This window comes from Propithecus coquereli, unplaced genomic scaffold, assembly GCF_000956105.1.
Source record: "Propithecus coquereli isolate 6110/MARCELLA unplaced genomic scaffold, Pcoq_1.0 Scaffold137, whole genome shotgun sequence".
Taxonomy (NCBI): domain Eukaryota; kingdom Metazoa; phylum Chordata; class Mammalia; order Primates; family Indriidae; genus Propithecus; species Propithecus coquereli.
In genome coordinates, this window is record NW_012137969.1 from 7,488,602 (window position 1) to 7,513,769 (window position 25,168).

At 52.1% G+C, this 25,168-nt stretch overlaps 2 protein-coding genes across 7 annotated transcripts in view; both read right to left on the minus strand.

Moving 5' to 3' along the window:
- Positions 1-1,632: 1,632 nt before the first annotated feature.
- On the minus strand, positions 1,633-16,118 carry GET4 (golgi to ER traffic protein 4 homolog (S. cerevisiae)). Of its 6 annotated transcripts, none has more exons than XM_012639062.1 (9): positions 15,855-16,118; positions 9,411-9,489; positions 8,936-9,017; positions 8,092-8,241; positions 4,985-5,123; positions 3,653-3,793; positions 3,189-3,294; positions 3,005-3,077; positions 1,633-2,019 (listed from the first exon to the last, which is right to left on the minus strand). In XM_012639062.1, exons 1-9 carry the CDS (start codon positions 16,010-16,012, stop codon positions 1,931-1,933), a joined length of 1,017 nt encoding a protein of 338 aa, XP_012494516.1. In that variant the 5' UTR covers positions 16,013-16,118; the 3' UTR covers positions 1,633-1,930. The 6 variants fall into 6 exon arrangements, with proteins under 6 accessions (XP_012494516.1, XP_012494517.1, XP_012494521.1 ...); XM_012639063.1 differs by having other exon boundaries at positions 3,189-3,264; positions 15,855-16,117; XM_012639067.1 differs by lacking the exon at positions 15,855-16,118 and adding an exon at positions 15,058-15,664.
- Positions 16,119-16,779: 661 nt separating this feature from the next.
- The window catches only part of SUN1 (Sad1 and UNC84 domain containing 1), a 44,840-nt gene continuing 36,451 nt past the window's right edge, over positions 16,780-25,168 (minus strand). The window contains exons 19-22 of the mRNA XM_012639127.1: positions 23,965-24,080; positions 20,921-21,088; positions 18,860-18,952; positions 16,780-18,495 (exon numbers count right to left, since the gene is read on the minus strand). Of these exons, the coding sequence (XP_012494581.1) occupies positions 18,382-18,495; positions 18,860-18,952; positions 20,921-21,088; positions 23,965-24,080 (491 nt within the window). The 3' untranslated portion in view covers positions 16,780-18,381. The remainder of the gene's footprint in view (positions 18,496-18,859; positions 18,953-20,920; positions 21,089-23,964; positions 24,081-25,168) is intronic.

Here is a 25,168-nt window from a genome sequence, read left to right on the forward strand (position 1 = left end):
GGTCAGTCACTTGGATTATGAGAGGACCCCTGGCAGGGGCCAGCCCAGAACTGGTTGGGCTGCCGGCGGTGTCAGGGCCGCTGCCAGGTGTGCTCGCCATCCAGCACCGCCGCCCGGACCACGGGGCTTCAGGGATTGGAAGCAAGTGCCGCAACACATGTCACTGAGGGAGGAGGATTACCTGGGTGGGTGGCACGGCGCAGCACGGGTGTGTGGTTGCAAGTGTCCTGCACGGCTCTGACCGGCTGGCTTTTTCTGTGTTCATCTAGTGTAAATCCTGAGCAAAACCACACGTCCACCACACTGCTCAAACTGCTCCTGAATATACCAATCGTGTTGGATCAAACTCATGGTTTCTAAACCAAAGCTACAGCAGAACGTGGGCGCAGCGCTGCCCTCCTGCGACCTCCCTGGGCCTCTCCCTTGGTGACTACAGTGGGGTGGGGGGCTCAGTGCAAAAGCACAGCCCACCCCTCTGCAACTCAAGGGCCAGCTCTTTGAAGCTGGGACACCCACAGCTGGGGGATTTGATTTTTTCAGATTTCAACCCAATTAAACGTGTATTCCTAACATCACAGCCAGGTGAGTCAGGCTCCCCCCACAACACACAGAGGCTGTGTGTCCCTCCGCCCACACCCAGCAGTCTGGACAAACCCAGGACACACTGGCCACAGCCCACCCTCAAGAAGCCTCTCAAGGCCTTGCTCAGAGCCCCTGGGACCCTGAGGCCCCCCCCCACCACCCCGCCCAATGCCGGTATTCAGGGGGTTGGCTCAAGACCTGCAAGGCAGCCCCGAAACCCCCAGCCCCAGAGCTATTCAGAAAGGACCAGTGCTGCAAAGCCCAGTATAAAGGATTTATTTATGCTCCACAATTGACACAAACCTTCCTTTAAATTTCATTTTTACAGTGAATAAAGTTGCGTGTCTCCCTCCTGCCCACGCACGATCACTGCGTATTAATCTACAACTTTCACTTTAATTGTGAAAAAATAAAATGTTTCCCCTTTTATAATTATACTGATAACGTCTGGAATGGCATCAGTGATAAAGGACAGTTTGCCAATTCCTGGACTGGTTATTTGGTTAAAACCTAATGTTAGGTCCAAAGATCAACCACCGGTACAAATAAATATTGCATTAAGAAAGACGGACAGTCCTGCGGTGTCCCTTTTTATAAAACAGCATTTCCAGAGCAGCAACTTGGTGCTCACAGAGACCAGCAAGGTGTGGCTTTGGGGTCCATACTGAGTCACCTCGGGCCACACCAGACTCCAGTGGGCAGGGCCACAGCCAAGTACCACGCGGGTACCTACCCGGCCAGCGCTCGCCCACCTCCCAAGAGCATGAGGATGACAGCATGGCACGCACGCGCTCCGTCTGCGACCGGGACAAGCACACCATGATTACAGAGCCACCCGTGTTCAAACAAAAACAAGATAAAAAGAAAACTGCTCACGTTTGAAGACCACAGGAGGCCCAGCTGGGTTCACACATCTGAGTGGCCACTGTCTCCTCTGGCCCCCCCATGGGCTGCGCTGGACATGCCGAGTGCAACTTGCCCAGTCCCTGAGGACAGGCCTCCTCGTGTCACCCTCGGCCCTCCCCACAGGAACTGGAAACAAAGCACTGGGAGAGGGTGAGGCGGCAGCAAGGCCTGTGCTTTATTGTGGATTAATCTCCGGGGAACAGGCAGCCAGGAGAAGCCCAGGGCCTCGTTCTCGGGCCCCAGCCACACAGTGACAGGCAGGCCACAGCCACAGGCCACGCCACCCTCAGCCACCGCACATAAATAGAGACAGACACCGCACACGCAGCTACCGCCAGCCTCAGAGCCGAGCCCGTGGGTGTGAGGAGCCGCACTCCGGGACTCCGTCTAATATCATCCCTTGAGCTGTCGACTGTGGGGTCTCCGTGTAGCCGGGGCAGCTTCAGTCCAGCTCGATGGGACTGCTGTCGTCAGGGCTGTCCTCGCCCTCCTCTTGCTCTGAGGAGCCCATGAGGCTGCTGAGGAGGTTCCCTGGAGGGAGACACCAGGTGGCAGGTGCCAGAGCAGCTCTCTGGTTACCCTGACCAGCCCGACCTTCCCACAGGTGAGTGCACCTGCCACGCCAGGGCGTGTTCCAGGGGTGCCTGCAACTCTCTGGAGGACACAAAGCTGATGATCAGAGAGAAATGCTCAAACATGTCAGCTACATGGCTTTAGGGAAGAACGAACCCAAATATCCACCAGTAGGGGCCAGGGAACAGCCACAGGGGAGGCCTAGGGAGTTATCAAAACAAGTCACAGAAATATCACTTTTAACCAAAGAAAGCTGTAATACAAAGCACTTGTATGTTATACGCTTAAAATTATACATAGGTAAGATGCGTCAAAGCTTCAAAGGCTGCACATAAAAATGCCCACTGCTGTCACCTGTCACCACTGACCTGATTTTTACCCAATGAGTAACTGTCACTCAAATACAGAATAAAAGTTCAAAATGTCCCCTGAAACCAAACCATGAGCTAGATAAAACAAATGAAAAGTTAAACAATGTTCTTTGGATACAAAGAGACAGAATCTTCCTTATCTGCAACCTTTAGCTCCCTCCCAGTGAGCACGCGGACAGCACTCTGGCGGGGGAGAAGCCAGTTCTGAAGTCCGACGAGAAAACAGACAACACTATGTCCGGACACTCCTGACCAGCAGTGACGCTGGGAGACAGAGCCCGACAGATGTGGTAGCGCCACACGTGTGCACTGAGAGCCATCCTATGAGGGCCGACTGCACGCAGGAATTCAGGGAGGACAAGGGAGCCCCCCCTGGCCAAGTCAGAGGGCATCGGCGCAGACAGTGGGTATGAGGGAGGGGCCTCCACCCACACCTCCCCTAAAAATGGACCCCACGCAGATAAAACAGGAAAAAGCAAAACTTAGAGTCAAGGGGAAGCAGCTTTCAGAGTAACCTCCCCGAGGAAGGCCTTGCCACGGAGCCCTCTCGGCAGCCTCCGCCGCCCGCTTACCTAGCAGGCCCCCGTAGGAGGATGTCTGCTTGGGCGGCACCCCGAAGAACAGCTGTCCGATCCGGTCCAGGTACTGCAAGAGCCAAGGCAGTGCGGTCACCAGGGCGCAGAATGTGCTGGAACTGCCCTCGCAGCACAGCACGTAGACTCAAGGATTTCCTGCCCTGACACCCTGGGCCCTCACCTCGTTGTACATTGGGTCCCTCCGGAGGGACGGCTGATACTGCTCACACAGCACCGTGAACACCGTCAGCTTGCCGCTGGGCACAAGAAAGCCGTCAGACCTACGTCTGACGAAAAGGAAAACAACGAGAAAACCACACATCCCAGTATCCACACAGACAGCCACAGGCTCATGTGTGCACACGCACTGCACATACACCACTGCACAGATCTACACACATACACTGCACATAGCTACACAATCTACACGCACCTGCACATGGATCTGCACACACACCTATGCACACATATCTACACAATGCACACATCCACACACAGCTGCACACCTGTCTACACACGCCTGCACATACTAATTCACACATCTGCACACACCCATACACACACATCTATATAACCAACACGCCTACAGATACCTACACACACCACACGAACTCACACGTGCACACCTGAACAAGTAAGATTTACCCATCCACGGCCAACAGCAGAAACCAGATGAAATTGAGCAGGGGCTCCACGAACGGAGGCCCATCCTCGATGGACGGGTGCTTCTGTGTATATGTTGTGAAGACCACTGATGCGCTGCTTTTGTTTTTTAAACACAGAAACCTGGAAGTGAGAACATCCCAGTGGGTGAAGGAAGCTGCCGCAGGTACGGAGAGCCTCTGTGGTCCATCCCAGCTTGCGCCCACACAGGACCTAGCCCTGGGCTCAGAGGGCCTGTGCTGCACACGGACGTCCTCAGGGCAGCGCTGTGAGCTTTACGATTCACAGAGGAAGAGTATTGAGAGTACTGGGAAGGTGACAGGCTCATCAAAGGGCAAGAGAGCTAAGAACGGTGGGGCCAGAGCCGAACTTGCATCCCTGACACTCACTGAACTAAAACCTCCACTTGCCCCCACCTGCGTGCACCTGCCAGACACCTGCCTGCATAAGAACACTCAGTCCGCAGGCCCAACACCGGGCTAGTGCTGGACAGACCCCGGCTTCTGCTCGGCAAGGGACACTACTCAGGCAGTGCCAGAGGGGACACAGAAAGGGTTCAGGGCTCCAGAGGAAACACTTGCACCACGAGTCACGAAGCTGGGGAGTTAGACTTTAAACGATTTCATTTTCACACCTGCAGCTCTGCGGCAGAGCCCTGCAGCTGCACAGCCTGCGAGGCACAGCAGGTGCCAGTGAGCAAGGCGAGTCCTGCCCCAGTGCCCACCTCCCAAATAGAGGCTTTTCCTAAAGGAGGAAATCAGTGTGACCACCTGTGAGCAGTTTTCATCAGGGAAGAGGGAAGGCTGAGTCTGTCACAGAGTGCCCAGCGGTGCAGGCGGCCGGTCGCTTGGACCCACGCACCCCACCTTGGCAGGGAACTGGGGGGAGGGCCTGGCGGTACAGATGTTCACTAACAACTCCAGAACTCTGAGGCATGTTTCAGTATTTCAAGATAACTGAGAGAAAGGAAAAAAGGACGAGGAAGGTCCAGCTAGAGCAGGGACTCTACAGGGCCAAGGGAACCGGTGGGCGGGGGTAACATGAAGCCAGGGGTCCCGTGCTTGCACTGAGGGGTTAGACGCACAGAAACATCTGCAGAGACAGACACAGCCTGTGGAAGCATGCACACTGCATATTCCAAGATACTTCTTAAAACTTACTAAATGTATTAAATATTATTAGTCACTCTGGGTGTGGTGTGAGCTGTGTCCAACCCAGAGTGAACTGGAGGGGAGAGTGACCTGCTCCAAGGCATCCTGAAACCCAGGCAGCGACTGAAGGAAGGACTCAGCAGAGTAAACAGTGAGCACCTACTGTAGGACGGCCTGGGCCACGAACATGTCCACTTCACTGCGGAAGCCCCTGGAGGTGGAGTATTCCACGAGCATGTGGGCACAGCCCTCCCCGTCAGCGGAGTGCAGGAAGTGGTACCGAGATTCGCAATAGTTCTGCTCTGCAAAGAGACAGAAAGAACACTTTAAGAGGGACACAACACATCACAGAGATGTGAGGAGATTCACCTTCCCTACACCCTGCCCCACTCACCTGCACTGTGCTGCCCGTCCCGCCTGTGCTAGGAGCCCCATGTGAGGACGTGGAGACGGGGGACCCACTGCCCACTCAGGGTAGCTCACGAACACTCACCAAACACCTCTCGCTCAAAGCACCAAATGCCAAACAGCGGGAGAGGGCAGAGCTGGTCACCAACTGAAGACCGTACTGTGTTAGGCTAGCGAAGCTGCTAGGTCCTGCCCACATCCATGCGCCCATTAGGGTGAACCATAAAAACCCCTAACACTGGTACTTCTGACCTACTCGAATGGCAATTTCACATGGAGAAACATGACGGGAAATGCTAACACCTGAGCCTCTGCCAGCACAGCACCTTGAACCTCAGATCAATAGCAAGGACAAGCCTAGGATTCTCCTTCCTTCCACAGACCTCGTTTAAAATAGGCAAGGCCATGAGTGACCCCCTCAAACCTCACACCTGCTCACACCCTCCACCCCATGCCATCCCCATACCTGTTCACATACCCGCCTCTGCCCCTGGGGCTACCCCCACACCTGCTCATACACCCGGCCTGTCCCTGAGCCCCCCCATGCCTGACGCCCCCCCCGGGCCACTCCCATACCTGCTCACACATCCCCTCCACTCTTGGGCCACCCCACACCTGCTCACACACCTTCCCCTGGGTCACCCCCACACCTGTGCTAGCCTGGCCCTTCCCATCCAGATCTGGGCATTACCTTGCCCCCTCAACTCCCCAAGAGGAGCCCTTGTCTGCCCTGAGTGCCCAGGGCCCTGGTGCTTCGTTCAGGCCAGTCTGAGTGACAGGAGTACTGACTCTGTCTATCTTCTGTCTCCCTGCACCTCCAAAATAAGAACTTTCTAGTTTTAGGGCCTCCACATGAGAACATCATTATGGAAGTAACTATACCGGACATTAGCAAGCCGACCGCCCCAGAGCAAAGTGTAACCTGTATCCCAGGAGAGGCAGAGGTGGTGGCCCAGGGCGTGGCTGTCAGCAACAGTAGCCCCACCCTGCTCAGAGTCCTTGTGAGCTCCAAGAACCCCTAGTCAGCCACTCCCAGAGTCAGGGACTAGGGCCACACCCAACCCTGAGGGGCAGCCACCAACACCAGCACGTTCAGCAGGGTCTCTATGGACATCGCTGAGGAAAGCCCCAGACATGCTCCGGACACCACAACCGTGGTGTGAGGGGCTCCATGACAGACACTTTACTCCTCACCTATCATGACAATTGTCACACCGAACACACATGCCTCGAGCACTTGTGCAACACTGCGCACGTGTGGCACACGCTGCTCACGCCCACCCCCTTACGCCTGCCACCTCCCCACAGGGCCCCACGCACAGGCGTGGAGGAGACAGGGGCCAAGCAGCACTTGCTGCCCAAGGTCTTGATGGAGGTGACCCCCCTGCAGCCACACGGCCTGACTCATCTGTAAGATGAGGTAACAGGTCAAGACTGGGCCCAGGGGCTGCGGGGGGTCTGAGGGCCTCTGTAGCCTCACTCCCGCCTGGCATAGTGGCACCTTCCGGGACTCAGCAGTGCTCACCCCCGGAGGGCTGTGTGCTATGGGGGAAGGGTGCTGGTGCAGACGGACAAGCAGGAGCAGCAGAAAACCTGCTTTTGACAGCACGGCCAGGGCCAGTGTCTATGGGGAGGATGAGGAGGTCCCTGCCCTTCTGAGGACCAAAGTGACCCCAAGGAATTGACTCAGCCAGATTCCTCCAAGGAGCTTCCCTTAACTTTCTGGCCTTTGAATTCTACTTAGACCTGATGGACGCTCACTCACGTGGCTCTGGGGTGAAGGCTAGGGGAGCTGACAGCCTCTGTCACAGCAGAGAACAGGGCACAGCCAGGTGAACCTGCCCCAGGTAAAGGGAAAGGGTGTGGCCTCTCAGTCCCCCCCGCCCAGCAGGCAGTGCTTGGCAGGCTGGGGCTCTGAGAGCTCAACACCAAACAAGGGCTGGTGCCTGGGGGGCACCCAGAGTTCATTTGATGGATGGGTGAGAGAAGGGCGGGATGGACTTTGGCTTTGCTGACCTGCAGAGAACACACGCGTTCATCCAGTTTCACCACTTGTCAGAATAGACCCGTTTCCAGGAGGAGCTTGTTCACAAAGCTGATCTGCACTAATATCTGGAGGAAAGTCACCTTGGGCCTAGACCGGAACTCCTAGAGGGTGCCTGTGCCCCACACGGTCGTACCTCTCCACCTCCCTTACCTAAGATGGACGCCTGGGGGCCCGGGCACGTGGCCAGGCCAGCAAGGCCTGCTGCCAGATCATGTACCACATACATTTCCTGGGGACCGTGCCTGGGAGGAAGCCTTTTCAAACCCTAATGAACAACATGTCACTCGATCCAGGATTTACTGAGCATCTTTTCTGGAACCTAAGCAGCAGACCTAGAGCTAAAAACCCAACCACACTAAGCCAAAACCTCCATGACCCCCACTGCATGGACTGAATGATCCCCACAAAAGCTTTCAATCAGAAAATAAGACGGGCTCTGCGGAGAAAACAGCTTGGCCAGCCAAGCATGGGTCGGATCAGCACCAGGCCCTGGGGCACAGACATCCTCATCTTCCGGAGAGAGCAGGGGGCATTCCGGGTACGAGCAGGAAGACAAATGGGCCAGGCCAACAACGGCTGCCACCCCACCCCCTTGGGGCTGTCCTCGAGCAAGGGTGGCGGAACCTCGAAGCATAACCACCCGGGGTTTCAGAGCGCAGAGCCTCCCTCCTACGCTGTGGTGGATGATTCCCATGGATCAAAACGGACGATGCAAACGCAAGCTCCAGGAGCAGAGGGGCCGTGTTTGTTGCCAGGCCCTGTCACCGCCAGGGCAGAGCACCACAACCCTCTGCCTCCTGGACCCCAGGGCCTACCTTTCCATAGGGTGAGGGCCAGCAGCTGGTGGAGCCGGGGGTGGCCCAGCTTCCCGGACCCCCCACTGGACCACTTCAAGGCTCTGGATACAAAGGCCACTCGCTCCGGGGAATTGGGGTCCATCAGACTGAACACTTTAGCCAGGTTTTCTGAAAATAACACAAACAGACCCTCATCCAGGGGAACACAAGGCCACCTCAGCTCTCTGTACTGCACATCTTACAAACATGAATTAAAAATGACAATTATCCAACTTGAAAAGAACTGGCGTGTTGGTGGGTGTCCCCAGGCTCCAGTGCCGCCCAGGGCTACCCCCAACTGACCTCTCTGCTGCAGAGGCAGCACCGTGTGCCACAGAGCACAACAAGGAAGGACAAACACCTTTCCAGCCTCACGGCCTAGCCTGAGTTGGGCAGCCGAGCCGAAGGGTGGGCTGTGGTGGGAGCAGAGCCTGGGACGGAAGCAGCAGGCTGGGTTCCCACACGGCCGCCACCTCTGGGCCCACAGGACCCTCCTCCCCTCCCAGCCCACATGGAGGGCTCTGCCAGCTGCTCGATGACCAGATGGAGCCCAGCCTATGGACAGAAGGCACCCACTCGCCAACTCAATGCTGTGGAGAAAGTGCGTACTGTGGGCGCCAGCGTGCCCGAGTGGGGCCGCCAGCGGGCTCGACTCACTGTGACTGGGCGGCAGCTGCCTCTGCAGCAAAATCAACCCCAGCACGTGAGAGACCCCAGCAGACATGGAATGGAGGGAAGAGCTGCGGAGGCGCCACGTCAAAGAGCAGCGATGAGAGCAGCCATGGTCCCTGGCACCCAGCAAAGCAGCACTGCCGGTTCTCACCCAGCAGCTCGTTGGTCACTTCCACCTCTGCCTTCTCCAGGGACTCTAGGACCAGCATGGACAAGTCCGCAGCACTGTTTTGCTACAAAACATTTAAGAAACAAGAATCACACAGTTGAGAACAAAGCTCTGATTTGCGCAGAACAGATAATATAAAAGCTGGGTAGTGGCTCCGGTTTTCTAGACAGAAGCCTGTAAACAAGCCAAAGCTAAGGAAATGTTCTGAGCACTGTGTCACTGAGAATGAGAATCCCTGGCCTAGGAGCAAACAAAACAGACAGGACCGTTTATACCAAAACCATACACGTGCAGCACCCACTGCCCCAGCACGAGGGGACCACAGTGGCTGGGAACACCAGCACCCTCTGCCACCTGCTGCCAAAGCGGCTGGAGCCAAGGATGGCCCAACATCAGCCACCAGGCCACTCCCTCGTCTGCCCACGGCACCAATCTTGCCATAACAGGACACACTCACCTGGCTGTGACTGAAGAACAGCAACGCCCCTGAGTACATGAGCTCTCGAGCTTCGATGTGTCTGCTCTGGGACATGTACCTGCAACAGGGAGAAAAGCTGTTAGCTAAGGGACACCTACTGCAGACACTCCCCAGAGGGTGCGAGTTCTCATCACCACACTCGCCACGTCGGGCATGGTCTGGGGGTTAGATGCTGAAGGTGCACAGGGGAGCGTGGGAGTCTCAGTCCTGTGCGCACACACCTTTTATCAGGAATGGAAACAGCAACTCCTGAAGCACACAAGCTCCATGGGAAAGAAAAGAAGAGTCTGTCCAGCTGTCCCACTCAGTGCGGCTGCCCCAGGGGTCTCTCCTCTGCCTTTAGGCCCAGCTTCTCCTGACCATGAGGGCTGCGTGGAGTGCCTCTGGACACAAAGGTCCCTGCTCTCTCAAGCTCGAGCCTTGGCAGGACCAGCAGACCCATCTGAAGACTCTGTGGGTGGGGCCACCTGGGCCCCAACACTCCCGGAGCCAGACAGCAGCCCTTCCCTGAGCAGCCCCCGGCTTTCAGCAGAAGGGACCCAGCAGGGCTTGACTTCCATCTTCAAGACGGGCCTTGCCTTGGTGGTAGGTGCTCCGAGAAGGAGCAGAGGAGACGTACACACATCCGAGAACTGAGGCGCCACAGGGCACACGGGGATGAGAGATAGGGATCGCAGGATGGGGTCCTCCTGGGGACAACTGCAACCTCACCTCCTTCCCTCCCATTGAATCCCATGCACTTCCATCCCTGGGACGTGCGCCCCATCTACACCCGCCTGTGCTGCACACCTCCTTCCTAGGACAGCGACCGGCCTGGGTGGCCTTCACCCCTGTGAAGCCGGGAAAGCCGGCCTCTCGAACCGCACAGGGACAGGAGCACAGAGCAATGAGAAGCCTGGCTGGCACCTAAGCACCCCAAAGCCACAGGCAGGACGGGTGGGGCTGTGTACAAAGGACAAACATTGGGAGGCAGCCGGGCCCTGCCTGTGAGGTGAAAGTGTGGGGGCAGCCGAGACGGGCCATGCCTCCCAAAGCACTTTGTTTAATTCACTGTAATACATTTACCTTGATTACCACCATCTTATTAGCAAAAAAATATAACCAGCCAATCAACTCCTGTGTCTCTGGGCCAAAATTTCCTTGGACAGAGCCACATTTAAAAACAAATCAAGTTAAAGAAAAATACTAAGTAAATAGCAATGCAGGCGATATAAAGACACAGAAATGCGCCGATGGCTCAAGTCTGGGCAACGCGACTTTAGCAGGCCAGCAGGGAACATAAGCGTTGGCTGTTTTATTAACCTCAGGAAAGATCTTTTCTTCAAAAAGGCATCACAACCAGACACCTTGGGGGAATCCCATTAGCTTGGCAGACAGGCCCCCCAACAGGAGACCCCATCTGGCCGCATTTTGAGCGTGGCCACCCAGAGATAAAAGATAACACCCCAAGCAAGATGCCACCTGTCAGGCCACCAGCAGTCTTTCGTCTCTCTCACACTCCAAACCTGGGTGGGGACCCACCCCCGTCAGCATTCAACAGGGACATTTATTCTGTGACCAGCCATCCTCTTTTCTAATTCCCATCCCGCAGCGCCGCCGCCTGACTCTCCAAGGATGCTGAGAGCCACCCTGCAGAATCTCGGAGCCCTTCCAGGCACCTGCTCAGCACGGCAGCAGGGTCTCTAAGAACAAGTACTCACAGCATACAGCCACACGCTGCCATCTGCACAGACACCACGGAACTGTACGCACTTACCGTACGTGACAGCCAGGTCAATTTGTTTCTGCTTACGTGTCACACTACAGAGTTCTAGACTCTTCTATCTGAGGTACAGTAAGAGATAACCTCTTAGAAAACCAGATGAAGAATAAAGAACTCCTTGAGAGGCAGATAAACCAAATTCCTGGGATAGGGAACCTGCGGATGATTACGGCAACACATCCCCCAGCCAGCCTGGACCACAACCGCCCCTGCGCCTCCTGCTCCCAGGGCAGCGCAAGCACCGGAGGGGAGAGGCAGGGACATGGTGAGGCTCCTGTGCGCACAGCCTTCACCTCGTGGAAACCACGTGTTTCCTGACCAAGGGCAGTTGGTAAAGACAAAACAGTCCGAGGCAAACACGAAAACGACGTGCTGCTTTTTCCACTGAAGAATCGGGCCCTGGGAGTTTTTGTTTCTGGGTGACTAAGCAGGGACTGGTACCCTCTGAGGCCTGAGGCCACAGGACAGTTGAGAGTGGCTGGAGCAGAGCCCAGGTGGCCTCCCCAGTCTGTTCATACAGCCCTGACCGTTGCAGCTGCTGAATACGCCACATGAACACCCCAAAAGCACCTTTTATACACTGAAATAGGACTTCTGTCATCCTCGGATGAAGGACATTCCGCGTTGGCGCACGTTGGTGCTGCCAGCCAAAAATGGCAGCCTTTATCCACAGAGCGTGTCTGCGCAAATATTACAGTTTATTTTGCTCTTATTTTTTTCTCTCTCACACACATAAGAGCAGAACACAGAAATGGAAGTATTAATACTAGTGATAAAAACTGTGTGGATCAAAAGACAAAGCTCGTGGGGCAAATCTCCAGCCTGTCACCCTCACCAGCCGGAGGCCACTGTGTTCCAGCCCGGAGGGTGCATAGGAAACACTGTGATGCAGCAGAGCATCTAACAACAAGGGACAGTTACAGACCGCACAGTAAAGTCCCCACACTGACACATTAAAACACCCACACCTGGACATGGGGTCGGCTGGTGCCTGCCTTCAGGAGAGGACTAGGGGCCACGCTACTTCAGAAAGAGTCACTGCAAGGACAACACCTGAACTGGCAAGGCGCAGCTGCCTGCACTGCCAACAGCTCCTTTAGGAAAAAGTTTATCTTAGGCACTGGGTTGAGGCGTGTGCGGAACACACACTGTAAGTTTTTCTTTTTAAAAATGTATATGACTTAAGAGGAAAAATACAGTTTCAAGCCCCAAAAATCAACTCAAACAAATCTCAGGAAGAATCACGTGGCAGGAAGATTCACTTTCCCTGGCGGGGCGGAGGGCCACAGGAACACTGGGCAGGGAGCGGAGGGCAGGCCCCAGGCCCAGCAGCTCTGATAGTGGACGCCGCGGATCACTGCCACCTGGGCTGGGCTCTTAACCACATCAAGTTTTTAAAAGCAAATCTGCAAACACTGCAGCCAACAGTGAGGCCCCTCAAGGCCACAGAGTCGCACTGGGGCCACTCTGGCAAAGTCTTCCCACAGCCACAGAGATTTACTGACTTCACGAGGCACCAATAATCCAACAGGTCTAGAAAATGGACTCCGTCCCCGTCCTGGCAGAGAGAAGTCTGAAAAGACAAGGTGACCTCCCCTAACCAGTACTATCCATAGGACAAAGGTGAACAAACACTCTCTTAACCCTCTCAGCCTCCAATGCAACCTGGTGGACTGGGAACCTGCTCGACTTCTGTGGGACACACACCCTGTGAGACCCTTCTGGGCTGCCCAGTTCCTCCCTCTCCTCCACCTGAAATTGCTGTGGGATGTAAGTGCATTAATAGTGTCACCTGGTGAATTTATCTAACAGCCAAATGAATTAAAAAATTGTGGTAGAGACACACAATGGAATATACCACTCAGCAATAGAAATAGACCATAGACACGTCGATGAACCTCGAAATAATCACACCGAATGAATCTAAAAAGACAAAAAAGGGCACATACTGTGATTCCACTTCCATACAATTCTAGAAAATGCAATTTATTCTAAATGAGGGACAGCAGATCAGTGGTTGCCTGGGGCAGGGGTGAGGAAGGCTGTTTACGAAGGCACAGGAGAAAACTTTTAGGGGCGATGGGTACTTTCAATTATCTTGATTGGTGATAGTTTCATGGGTGCATTCATATTAATACATCAAAGCTGATCACATTGTACGTTTTATGTAAATATACAAATATGTATTTATTGACAGAAAGACATGAAACAATTTAGCATGATTTGGGGAATTTGACTTCTCCACTAGCTACACACCCATGGAGTGCTCGAAGGCAGGGCTGGGAGTCTACATGGAATTCTGCCCTGGATGGACAGGGGCACTATCGCAGGGACCTCCTGGGTGGCACAGTGAGGTAATGACCCATGAGGGAGCCTAGGATCAGACAGGTTCAGCGTGTCTGTCTAGGGCCCCAGGTCCCACAGAGAGGAGTGAGCCCAGCCCTGGGCCGCTCCCAGTTAACCCTCACAGTGCAAGCTCCTTACCACTTTCACACTCGGTATAGGGCGTGGGGGATGCAGATCATCACCACCCCCATCGCCCTACGAAACACTCCCTCCACCTGGGGACTCATCTCTTACAAGCTAAATGAACAATCAAACCTCTTATCGAGGCAAACTGGTTCAAAACAAGGAACATGATGTTTATTTTTGGGAAGATCCACTTTTGCTGAGTAATCACCGGGCAAATATTTATACACAAAACTTCAAGAACAGCCAAGCATCAGGGAACATCTGAAGCGACAGAAAGCTCCGTGTCATACAGAGTCACAGCTGGCTGACCCACCTGGAAGGCTCACTGCTAGTCGCGTCTGGAGCCACTTACATCTTTGGCTGCTCCTTGAAGAACAATCAGGTTTCAAAGACTACAATGGCCCGGCCTGCGCCACTGGGAAGTTGTTACTGTTCAGTGACAAATTCAACTAACATTAAAACTCACCACTATAAACATCATACATTAAGGACTTGTACTTAAATAGTCTCCAAGTAAAGGGAAAAGCAAATCTCTTTCTAAACCACTTACAACACAATGATAAAGCTAGATGCAGCCTGACTGGTTTGTATTTATAGAATGTCAGGAGTTAATGCCTAGAAAGTTCTAGAACCAAGGCTGCCCTTCAGGTCACTCAGACTCAGAGCAGTGATTAATCCCTCTCCACAAGCCGGTAGTCAGGAACTCCAGACCAGAGCGCCTAACCCTGGCTGCACAGAAGAGTCTGTACAAATAACAAGAAAAATCTCCACATGTAAGACAGCAAAGCCTCATCCCAGACCTGTCCAGTCAGCTGAGATTGAGAACTACTCACTTGAACACTCGTCTTTTCCTAGCACAGATAAGCGTTTTAAGTAAGGCCATGGTACCTGTTACATGCCAGGGACTGAGGGGTCATCCCACACCTCACTTAGTAGGATTTTCGCCACTTAACCAAGTCACTCGCTGACCCGGAACCCTGGTTCCGCTCACGGATAGTGTTTAATCCAAATGCAAATTAGTAAACTACGGCCAGAGCAGCAGCACTCCCGGAGTTCTCAAGACAATGATACAACTTGTTATTTAAAGAAAAGACTTAAAATCTGGGCCTAACAGAGGATTTTGGGGCAGCGGAATTCAGCCCACAGGATGCGGCACACCTGTGCACAGAGGGCTCGGCGCGGCACAGCGTCGGTGCGGGTCTGTCCACTGTGCGGGGCGCACTCCTCCCGGGGGTGCCCACGCTGCGGGCCCGGCAAGGGTACATGGAAAACGCTGGACTTTCTGCTCAATTGTGCTGTGAACCTAAAACTGCTCTAAAAAAGCCTATTAAAACAAAATAAACTAGGTCTCAACTATGTAACGGTCATATCGACTGCCCTTAAATATTATACCAAAACAATCGCTGTCCCGTGGCAGTTTAGAAATAAAAGGTTCTCCACAGAACAGATGAAATTCTCTGGAGTTATCTCCAAAGCACGTCCGAGGTCTGGTTGCTCCGCCGACAAATTGTTTTCTGGCCTGAACCACCCCGGACCGGCGACGTGCGCGATGCACAGGAATGTCACACGCAGAACCAAAACCTGGAGAAGCAGCTGCGTGACCGACGGTCGGCGTAGCCCGCGGCGCTTCACGGCCTGCCAGCGGCCGGGGGAGGAGGGCTTGTGCATCCAGCCCGGGGCGCGTGCAGCGCGGCCCCTGCGAGGTTACCGGTCCCCGCGCTCAGCCCGCGGCCCGCACCGGGCGGGCGGGCACCTCACGAATAGCAGCGCCGCGAAAACGGCCAATTTAGCACAATTTAGCACAAAACAGAATGCAGGGGCCGCGGGGGCGGCATAAGAGGAGACAGAGTTTAAGCTGACAACAGGACCCTCCGCGGGAGGACGCCCGCGACTTCGCGAAGGGGCTCCGGAGCCACCCGAGTTCGGGGTAGGCGCGGGCAAGGGAGGTGGGGCAGGGCCGGGAGAGGGAGCGGAGCGGGGTCGGGGGGCAGGAGGAGGCCGGAGTGGGAGGCCGAGGCCGGACCGGGAAGGCCGGAGCCCTCCGCCCCGCGGCCCCTGGCTCCGACTCGGCCTCAGCGACAGGCAGCGGCGCGGGCCAATAGGGGCGCGGGGCGAGACGGCGTGGCCAATGGCAGGCGGCGGGGGCCGGGCGGCCGGCCGGGCCGAGGCGGGCGGCGGCGCCGCGGTACCTGAAAAAGAGGGTCCGGTACATCTGGTGCGCCTCGTAGTAGTCGCCCTTCTCGACGCTGGCGCGCAGCTTGCCCTCCACGCGCTGGACGCCGCCGCGGTTGCGGGCGCCATTCCGGGCGCCCTCCTGCTCGGCCATCGCCGCCGCCGCCGCCGCCATCGGGCCGGCGCTCCGCGCAGGGCTGACGCTGTCGCAGGCGCGGTCGGCAGCACCTCCCGGCTTCCGTCCCGGCGGCACCCGACGCCCTCTACGGTGGCCGCGAGGAGCCGCGCGAGCGGGCGCGCCGGCAGCCGGCACGTGACCGGGGACGGGGCCGCGGCGCCAGCGGAGGGCGGCACGTGACACGGGGGCGGGGCGCTCGCTGACGCCACAATGGCGGCGGCCGCGGGCCGGAGGAGAGACTGAAGCAGCGCGGCGAAGGGATCTAGGCGTGTCCGGACGCCGTGGAGGAAGCCACTCCTCCCTCAGGCCCCGGTGGGCGTAATGGGCTCGGGAGCAGGACACGCTGGAGCGACTCCGACGCCCACGCGCGCGTGGGGAGACTGTCACGCGGAGGCCGCGCCGACACCTGACCGCTGGGAAGCAGCTGCGAGCCGGAGACGCTCCAGAGAGTACGAAGCTGAGGGTGGACCCCGGGGAGGCCGAGCTGGGGCCACCTCCGCCCCTCCCCTCGCTCCCCAATCCTCCAGCCCCCTCCACCCCCGCTTTACCCCAGCCCCTCCAGCCCCACTGCGCCCCAGCCCTCTTCAGCTCCTCCAGCTTCCCCCGCGCCCCTCCAGCGCCCCAGTCCCCTCCTGCCCCACACTCTGTGTCCTTCAGGGTATAGGCCCGCTAAGGTCCAGCCAGCCCCACTACTCCCGCGGGCAGAGATGAACAAACTGAGAAAGAAATACACTGTTTATTATTCATTGGAAATATCACATGCACTTTTAAAAATTAAAACTCTTTTATTTAAACATCTTAATAGCATCTTATCAATTTGGTGGCAGCAAAAGAAGCACTACCAAAGACAAATATTTTGAAAGGCATTTACAAAAATACATTGCACAAAGTCCTATCTTGCATCTTTAAAAATAAATTAATATTCAAAATATTTCCACCCCACTCCCAAATTTGGTTTTTATAGGAAATTTTCATTTATACACATAACTTGTAATATATGAAACATCTGTACACGTTTTAGCCACTGCAACTGCATAGTTCCAATTCTAAGGGGAGGGAAAAAAATGCTACTGTATGTAGTTTTTTGTATTTGAGGGCTGTTGTGCAATATACATAAAACTCTTCAGAAAACCAGTCAGCACCATCATTTTATGTTTTTCTGAAAATACAACATTTATGGTACACCAAAAACTGTCTTAACCCAATAAAACTTAAATTATTCTTAAGGTAAAACATCTGTAACACTTTAAGTTCCTTGCAGATATCTCATTTATAAAGTCTGCTCAGTAAAATAGTCTAAATATTAAATATCAGTTATAACCAAAATGAGTCTCACAAGAATCGAGTGAGAGTGCCCAACAGTCGTAATAAAAGGCAAATTCCGACTGGGGCCAGGAAAAAGTGCTGCTACGTAGGAAAAACCATGATCCTGAAATGTGATGGTTTCATAAATGTGCCACCCTGGACAACTCCTTGGATAACCATCAGCAGAATAACAATGCAGCCTCTGAAAGACTCAGAGCATCGTAGTGTTCCCTTTTCAGCAAAATTCAAAACAAAACCCAAAACACTCAAGACTTCCTGGTTCCTATTCCTATGCGCACCCTCGTGGGAAGAGCCTCGCTGAGACAGAGAGCTCCATGTGTGGTGTGGTTAGGTCCAAATCTCCCCTTTCAAATCAGACTCGCTTTGATCTACAAGAACGAAACTCATCCATATTCCTCCACGGATAGTAGCACGATGAGTCCTCACTGAAAATCTTTCTCAGAAGTAAGAGCAAACTAAGCAGAAAAGCACATTTTTGTCATTTCCCCACCTGGAGACTTAGTAACCACTGGTGCTGAATAAAGGAAAATCCCATCTTGAAGGAAAGGATAGTTTAGAACTCTGAAAATTTGGTGACATTGTTTTTCCCTGAAAGAAATGTGTGATGGATTTAACAGATGAAATAGATCTGCCCCTCAAAAGTCGTTCAGAAGAACCAGTGAAAGGCTAAATATCAAAGCTTCAAGAACACGTCAAGCCTTCTAACTGCACTTGCTTTGTTCCTGCTGCTAATACAAATACAAAGAGCTTTATGTTCAGAAACAACGTACGTATGAGAACCACACATCCCAGTGAATTTCCCCTGCTGCTGACAATCTCTATGGACACAACACGCTCAACATGCAGTTTCAGTGGACACAGCAAGTTGGGCGTCAGAGCATTTGTCACCTAAATTTTCACATCCTCCTGCTGGTAGTCAGTAATATTTATTTAAGAGGTGACACTGTCCTGTTATTATAAATGCCCTCACCCATGAAGGATTCCAGTGTTTCAGGCTGTCCGGTATATACAAAAATGTACAAAAATAGTAAGTAGTGTCTTTACTTGACAGGCTCCCCGTGAACTCGGAACCGATAGAGACAGGTGTACTCAGGATGGCCCCAGTTAGAGAAAATCCGAAGTTCCACAATTTGGAAAGCTCTCTCAGGTCTTTTCTGAAATCGAGGGGGGGAAAAACACAAGTATGTTATATTAATAACCCCAAACCCAATCACTTCCTCAACTATGATGTTTGGTAGGAAGCAGCAAAGTTGAAAACTAAATTTTTCAACATGAAAACCTTACAAGTAATCTATCACAGGACATGAAGCTTGGCCAAAACCCTAGGAACTCATTATTTAATTTCAGTTTCAAAACACATCTATTTGTAGCTCATTAAAGAAAAGCAAAGCCAGAAAGCTAAGATTAACCTTTTCAAAGGCTGGTTTCATGCTTTCAACACTGGTAGGGTCCTGCTGTCACAACAAAACCCAGGGGACTCCAGAACCCCCAAGGAAGTGAGACACTCATTGTCCTTACCAGCATGTGGAACATTTGCAGAGATTCCCCTTCATGATCATACATGAACTGTCCCAGAAGCCACCCTTCCTCTTGATACTCATTTTCCAATCCCTGGAACCAAGACATATAGTCATCAAGTAACAGAATGACACTGAGCTAATGAGGACTGTTTCCCTTCAATAGGAGTGAGGGAAGATGACCTCTCCATAGCACAGGGATAAGGCCTTCCCTGGAAGGGCGGGCATTCTGTTACAACCCCCAGGTAAGTGTGACTCCTCCCATTACACAGAGCAGGAAAACCCAGGCTGAAAGAGGACATGCTAGGAAGCAGCAGAGAAGGGACAATGTCTGACTCCACAGACCACAAGCCACCCACACGGCCCACTACTGCTCCTAACGCTCCCTACTAGAAACCCTGGAGCACTGGACCAGCCGGGAGGAGGAAGAGCCGCCAGCACAGCACGCACCAGGGGTGCGCAGCTGGGGAGAGGGACAGAGATCCAGTCTAGGAAGACACAAGAGCTCTGGAGATGGATGGGGGCGACGGCTGCACAACAACGGGACTATACATAATGCGGCTGAACTGTGCACTGAAAATGGTTAAAATGGAAAATTCTGTATATATTTTATCACAATAAAAGATAAGAATGAGTAGAAAATGTAGGGGATTATTTGAATGTCTGTTTCGTAACAGGAAAGGACTTTCTAGGTATAAGAAATGCCATGGAAGAAATCATGGGCAGTGAGTAAATACAAAATTAAAAGTGTCTGCGGCCGCCCTGCCCTGACCGCGCCGGATCCTGTCTGCCCTCCAAAATTAAAAGTGACTATGGGAAGTACAGCTGTAACAGAATGACACATGCTTAATATTTACATTTAAAAGCTCAAATATTCATAAGGAAACTAAGATCCAGAAAGATAAATCAATAAAAACAAGACCAGAATCTACAAAAAAGGAAACATGCATGTGAAATACAGGGAAATACAGATTAAGATAAGATACTATTTTTGACCTATCAAGTTAGCAGAGATCAAAAAAAGAGGGCTCCATTCTTAGAAGGGGAACTGAGGTCAGCACATATTTCAGTGCTGCTGTGGAAATGATAGTCACGCACACCACGGCGTGATGCCTTGATGCCCTCTGACACCGTGACACCACTTCTGAGTAGCTAGTCTGCAGAAATAACTGAAGATGTAAAGGTACTGCACTTGTACTGGAAAGTGGAAAATCGAAATATTCAACAGGAGAGTCGGTCAGGTAAATAAAGGGTTCAACTATACAATGGAATTTTATGCTATTTAAAGATGTCTATAAAGAGTTCAACTGTTGTACAAAAATGCTTATGATAAAATTTTTGTTTTTTTAAGGCAGGAAACAAAGTTTTATAAGAGTATTGTCTCAACTGTATTTTTTTTTTTCTTTTTGAGACAGGGTCTTGCTCTGTTGCCCAGGCTAGCATTCAGTGGCATCATCACAGCTCACCGCAGCCTGCAACTCCTGGGCTCAAGCCATCCTCCTGCCCCAGCCTCCAGAGTAGTTGAGACTCCAGGTATACACCACCACACCTGGCTAATTTCTTTCTTTTTTTTTTTTTTTTCAGAGAGCCAGGGTCTAATTGCCCAAGCCAGTCAATTGTATTTTTTTAAAGGGGAAAATAAAGAGACCAAAAAGTGCCACAGTATTAACGGTGGCTTTCTCTAGGTGCTGGGATTATGGGTGTTCTTTCCTTAATTTGCTTCTATAAATTCTAAAAATAAGAAAGCAAAATTTACTTTATCATTTGACATTTAGTCGTTTCAACCTCACACAGTTGTTGAAACATCCTCTATAGGTAACTAGACAAAAGTGAATAAAATTCTCAAAGCCAGGCACAGTTAGCTTGATCTGTTTAGCAGTATACACAAATGGGACATCAATCAATGCACTATTTATAAGTTACTCTCCCTAGAAACATGGTGAGGGGAGGTGGGGGCGGGAGACAGCTGCCCCCGGAAACACATGCGTGTCAGGAGCTGTGAGGATGTTTGTCTTTGGGAATTCCCAGGAAGGGATGGCAGGAACTGGCCAAATGCACTCACGTAGACCGTGAAGTCCTTGGGGGCGCTGGTGATGTTGCCCGTGGGTGACAGCGTCTTTGGTATGTGCTCCAGGGTGACAGCGGTCGGGTAGATCACCATCGAGAGCCTCACCACCAGGTAGCCTTGGGAGCCTTTAAACGCCCAGCAGTTTCCTGGGTACATATCAGGCTAGAGAAAAGCAAAATACCAGAGCAAGGGTTTGAACAAGCTCTTAACCACTTAGGAAACAAGCAACAAGAGAACAGACTGACACAGAAGTAAAAATGAAAGAATTTTTGCATGGTAAAAATCATCGTAAGTAAAATCAGGAGACAAACTGGGGAAAGGCATTTGTAACTGAGATCTCAAAGGTCACTATCGCCAACACCTAAGTTTTATACAAGTTAAGATAACCAGAGCCACAAAGAAAAATGGGCAATATAGAAACATACCTCAGAGAAAAACAAGTAAATTTAAATGGTCCCCAAACATATGAAAAGATGCTCTGCACCTTACACAATAACAAGAAAATAACAAAATAACAGGGAACTACCATTTCTCACCTATTAGACTGACAAAAATCTAAAAGTCTGACAGAATGTGTTGCAGATGCTGTAGGAAAACACACATTCTCGCTGCTGGTCGACGTGGAAAATGCCCAGGAAGCACAGCCTGGCAATGCCCAGCTGCATGTGCACTTGCCCTCTGACCTGGCAACCCCACTCCTACATTTACCCTCCACCTGGCGACCCCACTTCTACGTTTACTCTCCGACCTGGTGACCCCACTTGTACCCTAAGATACACAGACAAAAGTACAAAATGACAGAGGCATAAGAATATTGTGGCAAGAGTCCTTGTGACAGAAGAGGACCCACGAGCCCACGAATGGGGATTAGCAGAATAGGCTGTGGACAGGGGCAGAGCAACCCACCCTTGTGAAGTAAAGTGACACATGCACATTTGTGTCTATAGAGAAAAGGGGAACAGTGTGCCCGTACACATTCCGTTTTCTCCTTTGTGCCAGTTATCTATTTACTGCCTGTCAGCCCAAATCCATCCTTTTAGCCTGGCATGGGAAAACGGAACTGGGCCCTGTCGCTGCTTTCCCTTTGCCAGCCCAAAGACTGAGCTGTCAGCACAGGGTGTGCCCTGGGCGCCCCTCTTGGGAGCCTGCAGCAGAATGCCTCCAGCAGGTTCCAGTGGGTTCTGCCAGCGAGTCAGCACAGCACCTACCCTGCCGGCCAGTGAGCTGCGGCCGGGCCCCTTCTGGACCTTAGCCCTGGGCAGGGCAGGGATGCTTCCTAGGTGCTCTACCTCAGTCCTGGGGTGGGAGCTGGTCCTTGTACCTGCCATTCCTATGTTCTTTGAGAATTCTCTTTACTTCCCAGTAGCCAATCGCTTGTTATTCCAATCCCGTTACAGCTAATAATTCTTTACATAAACGTTCTCCACTCCAGTTCGCCTGTGCTGCTTCTGACTGGGGACTGTCCCACTCTCTCCCTCACACACATCTAAGACACCCAGAGACTCGCTACGCCATCACCACTCCCAGCAGTGTGACAGCAACAGTGCTGTGCACCAGTGTGGCATCTGGGGTGTGTCAGGAACACCAAGGCCTTTCAGGACTCTGCTATGGCCAGGAGCAGGAGGCAGCACCGTGGAGGTGTCCTGTCTGCCTTGCCAGGTGGCAGCCTATACAGGGTGCTTGCAAACTAGCACGGAGGAAAGGGAGCCGCAAGCTGCACTGCAGTGTCACAGCCAGCGTCTCCCACCGTCTGCAGGGAAGAGCACGTCCACAGAGGCTGCCGAGCACATGCTGCACCCTCACTAGAGACCACAGGGAGCCAGACGGTTACACGTGGCAGACACTCCAGCAAGGGCAACCATGGAGACAAGACAATTACCATGATAGTACCAGAGGATCCTAAATTTTAGGTTCACTGATACTTAATGTACAACTTACTTCATGAATTCTTTAAGACTGGACTTGTGGTTTATTTATTTATTTTGAGGCAAGGTCTCGCTCTGTTGCCCAGGCTGGAGTGCAGTGGCACCATCACATCTCACTGCAGCCTCCAACTCCTGGGCTCAAGGGATCTTCCTGCCTCAGCCTCCCTAGTAGCTGGGACTACAGGTGCCACCACGCCCAGCTAATTTTTCTATTTTATGTTTTGTAGAGACAGGGTTTTCCTATGTTGCTCAGGCTGGTCTTGAAATCCTGGTCTCAAGCGATCCTCCCACCTCAGCCTCCCAAAGTGCTGGGATTACAGGCATGAGCCACCACGCCCAGCCTGGACTTGTTTTCTAACTAAAAAGTAGGTATCAGGTGGATGTTCACATAAAAGAAACTTTAATTTTCTTCAAAAAATGCCAGGATTATTAGGAAGCATTTTAGTACTAAGGCAAAATAAATGTATCTGACCATTTAAATTCTTCATTCTTTAGTCCTTTAAGTTTGTACAACCAAGAGTAAAAATTAAAGGCACAAGGAAGCAGTGGTCCATAAGGGGAGTGGTCAACACTGGCACCAGAGGAGGGCTCCCCGCTGGACGCCGACTAATGCTCACTCCACCCACTCCCACTCTTCAGAAAACCGACACCGGGCAACTCACAGTCTCACAAGACCACCCAGCTGTGAGCATTAACAAACACCTACACAGAGCATGGACAAACAGGAGAGAAACCCACCAAGGCAAGTATGACACCACGGTCCCCTCTGCCTGAAGCTCAGACAGAAGCAGGACACATGTCTGGTAACCCTAACCCTAACCCTAACCTAGAGGCCAGTGGAGATGTGAGGGGACCTCATGGTGCTGGGGATGTGGTTTCCTGTCCTGGTGCTAGTTTCACACGTGTTTATTTGATGAAACTTCACTGAGCTGTATACTTACGATCTTACACACTTTCTGTATGTTTATTACACCTTGATAAAAAGTTAAGAAAATGCATCAATAAACTGGCATGGCCATCACATTGCCTGTGCCTGGGGGCTTCCACCACCAGGTGGCAGACGTGGGAGCCCGCGCTGGACCAAGCGCAGCCCTGGGACAGGTGCCCACTCACCTGGATGACCACGCGTGGGGACTGGGAGAAGTACCACAGCGGGATTCCAAACAGACTTATTAATGCCGTTTTGGTTTCGTACGTTTCAGAGCAGCGAGTACTCAAGATGCTGCCACCTTAAAGCAAAGTTTAGGTTTGTTTTAGTATTTAATTCCACCGTTTTGGAAGCTATATCGTACCTATCTGAAGGATTTAATCAAAGTATCTTTAAAACTCTAAAGTATTTTACTTGTACAAACAGCCTTCTACTTTAAAATCAGTCCTATTCTTAATTAATTTTACTTTCTCCAAATTCAGCGCTAATAGCTTGCAATTGCTCTGGGATACACAATCTGTACCTACTGAAACGGAAAAGTTAAAATAATGGCTTTCCCTCCCACTAGAGGGACAGCTACTCTGAATGGATTTTTGTTCGTTTTTCTAAATAAAGACTAAAGAATCCAACCAAGCACAGGTGCTACCTGGCAAGTGGGCTCTTGGAGGACAGATGTGATAAGCCCAAGTGACAAAACATCATGGTAATTACCAGTTAAAACAAATGTGCCAGGGGATAGGGAGTGACTGCTAGCAGGTGTAGGGTTGCTATGTAGGGTGAGAGAAATACTGTGGGATTAGATAGTGGTGAGGGCTGCAAAACATTGTGAATATACTAAAAACTACTGAGTTGTACACTTTAAAATGGTGACATTTTCATTATGTGGATTGTATCTCAATAATAAAAAGCAGCAGCATTGAAAAAAGTTTGCCCCTCAACAGGAAATTGGGCAGACAGAACACTGGTGTCGAGGCTGGACCAAAAAAACCTCCCCAAAAACAAGTCTGCGTGGAAGCAGCAGCAAACACAAACAAGTCAGTGAGAAGGAAGCTCCCGGGGAGTGCGCTCAGCAGCTGTGGCCCTAAGTCTGCTGTGAACACTTACAAGATGCAGGGAGCGGGAGGGGCAGGGGTTCGTACCAAACATGAAACAAGGGGACTCTGATGTAGCTGGGGGAGAACCGAATTGCTGAACCCGTGAATTACTATACCTTTTAAAAATATCCTATTCTAAAAAAGTCTCCTTAAACAGAGTAACACACTTTTCTAACTTACAAAGAGCTCATAAATGTTTTGTTTAGTGACAAAACCTTCCATTCAGCCTTACCAGGGATTAACTGGAATTCTGAGTTAATGATTCTTTCTTTTTTTTTTTTTTTTTGAGATAGAG

Excerpts from the sequence above, each read along its gene's own strand:
- GET4 (XM_012639062.1), bottom strand. The coding sequence starts at position 16,012 with ATGGCGGCGGCGGCGGCGGCGATGGCCGAGCAGGAGGGCGCCCGGAAT. Across the intron at positions 9,490-15,854 it reads TACCGGACCCTCTTTTTCAG|GTACATGTCCCAGAGCAGAC; the intron begins GTACCGCGGCGC and ends TCCCTGTTGCAG. Across the intron at positions 5,124-8,091 it reads GGCCCTCACCCTATGGAAAG|AGCAGAACTATTGCGAATCT; the intron begins GTAGGCCCTGGG and ends GTCTCTTTGCAG.